Source organism: Sardina pilchardus, chromosome 13 (assembly GCF_963854185.1).
Source record: "Sardina pilchardus chromosome 13, fSarPil1.1, whole genome shotgun sequence".
Lineage (NCBI taxonomy): Eukaryota > Metazoa > Chordata > Actinopteri > Clupeiformes > Clupeidae > Sardina > Sardina pilchardus.
Window position 1 is genome coordinate 33,779,903 of NC_085006.1, and position 2,500 is coordinate 33,782,402.

The window sequence follows — 2,500 nt, forward strand, 5'->3', positions numbered from 1 at the left end:
GTGTGTGTGTGTGTGTGTGTGTGTGTGTGTGTGTGTGTGTGTGTGTGTTTGTGTGTGTGTGTGTGTGTGTGTGACTGTGTGTGTGTGTGTGTGTGTGTGTGTGTGTGTGTGTGTGTGTGTGTGTGTGCGCCCTTGTGTGTTAGACGGAATAGTCAGGAGTATGTGCAAACAAGTGTGTGTGTGTGTGTGTGTGTGTGTGTGTGTGTGTGTGTGTGTGTGTGTGTGTGTGTGTGTGTGTGTGTGCGTGCGTGCGTGCATGTGTGCGTGCGTGCCTGTGTGTGTGTGTGTGTGTGTGTGTGTGTGTGTGTGTGCGCCCTTGTGTGTTAGACGGAATAGTCAGGAGTATGTGCAAACAAGTGTGTGTGTGTGTGTGTGTGTGTGTGTGCGTGCGTGTGTGTGTGTACTCACCGCTGGTGTCTAGGAGATCGTGGTGTAGTGGGCGTGTTCTTATTCCAGGGAGAGGCGGAGTCTCGCGATGACTGTGGGGAGGGGGCGTCGCCTAGGAGACGAGGAGGATTTCTGATGTTACAGTTTTTCACAATTGCTAGAACACCTTTTTTCAGAACTCTTTACCTTTTTCTCAAAACTGTGAACACAAACCTCATTTTTCAAACTACATTTTCGAAACCCTAGCTTGAATCTTGTTGCAAAACTGAACAATCACCTCAAAACACTTTTAACTTTGCTCAAAACTAACTAATGCTCTCAAATCATTCACACATCAGGCAAAATTACTCCTGCAGAGCAGTGATAAGACAATACACCAAACAATGGAAGACACAGTTTTCAGGGCAGGGTTTATGGCTCCTGGAGGAATGTTTATTCAATAATAAAATATCACAATGAAAATAAAGAAGAAGGACTTATGTCACTCTCTACTCATATCCTCTATATGAAGAAACAAATCAATAGTTTTGTAAGTGAACAGAAAGACAGGCCAATACTGTACTGAATATGATTTGTAGTGTGATGCCACAGAGTATGATGGTACTGTGTAAGTATGCAATACTGTAATATTGTATTGTGCCTGAATATACACTACTTGGACATACTGATAACTCAGCTCTTTCACTCTCTCAGAGTTGAGCTCAAAGGGTAGTAAGTGTGTGACAGTGGACGTTCAGTGATTACTGTTCTGTATGATAATGGACATTTACGCTATTCCTGTTCTGTAATCTGAATCTTTGGATTATTGAAGCCACAGAGAAACTGCTGATGTTGGGTTAGACCATGAAGTCCTGCTTCTCTCATTGGCATTCCATGAACCAGAACATGGTCAATGATTGTTGCCCAAATGTCATCATTTACAGTATTGCAACTCTTGGGACTCTCTGTCTTTCTCTTCATCCTCTTCATCCTACCTGCACCCTCCTCTTCCTTGTACCCCACCGCTACTGTAACACGCACTTGTCCCCTGAGTCTCTGTCAACTCTGAACTGACTTATATTGGTTGTCACATCATTAGGCACAAGTGTTATCAATGTTGAGCGGTAGTGTTCAAATGGAGACAACTGTGATCTAATTGTGTTCAACTTTCGCCTTGTTTGGTTATCAATACAATTAAGAAGTGCATCAGAATGCACAATGTGTTTAGAGTTAAGAGTTTTGCAAAAAGGGTTACAGTTTTTGCCCGTTGCTTGAACACTATAGACCCATGTTTAGACTAAAGTATCACAACTTGAAGTTTTGTTGCCATATCTCAAACACATGTACCTATACCTTAAACAAAAGTGCTGCTTTGCACTCTAGTTGCAATTCTGCAACACACTTACTCCTTTATGCAACACACTTGGTCCTGCATACTACTCTCTTTGTCATACATAAGACACTTCGTTCAAAAATGAAATCTCAGAGTACCATTTGTTAAACACATATATCCAAAATACAAAACACATCAGGTAATTGCAACCTCTCAAATACACACCTGAACGCACTTACTTGCAAAACTGAACACCAATCAGCCATCTACAAAAAGCCCATTCGTTTAGCCATTGGAAATGGTGATGTGAGCAGTATATTTCCCAGTGTTGTGTCATTGTTTACGTGTGTTTAGAGTTTTGGCACAATGAGTGAAGTTTTGCAACAGGTATTCAAGCAAATATGTTTTATATAAAGTAGACTAGTGTGTTCCTCCCGATCTGAAAATGTATGCATATGATGCAAGTGTGTTTCATTTTGTCACCAGAGTTATATTTTGACAAAGGATTGTTAGGTTTTGATAGCAGAGTTTAGGTACTGATTAGAGAGTATCAATTTGACATAGATGTGAAAGGTATATTTCCTAGTGTTGTGTTATGTTTACTTGTGTGTAGAGTTTTGGCACAGTGAGCGAAGTTTTGCAAAATGTGAAAGTGGGTGAAAGTAGTCTATGGTTTTGCCAAAAAATGTGTTCAGGCATTTGAGAATTTGATAGAGAATGGGGTTTAGTGTTTGAGCAACTGTGAAAAACTATAACATAAACTTAAGCTATTTTACACACACACACACACACACACACACA

General features: G+C 40.6%; 1 protein-coding gene across 5 annotated transcripts in view; it reads right to left on the reverse strand.

Annotated features, from left to right (window-relative positions):
* The window catches only part of ngef (neuronal guanine nucleotide exchange factor), a 37,565-nt gene that overhangs the window by 22,857 nt on the left and 12,208 nt on the right, over window positions 1-2,500 (reverse strand). For 4 of the 5 annotated variants that reach the window (XM_062553285.1, XM_062553283.1, XM_062553284.1 and 1 more), the window contains one exon: window positions 409-499. The exons of the other annotated variant lie outside the window; for it this stretch is intronic. In XM_062553285.1, coding sequence (XP_062409269.1) covers window positions 409-499 — 91 coding nt within the window. The remainder of the gene's footprint in view (window positions 1-408; window positions 500-2,500) is intronic. 5 annotated transcript variants of the gene reach the window in all.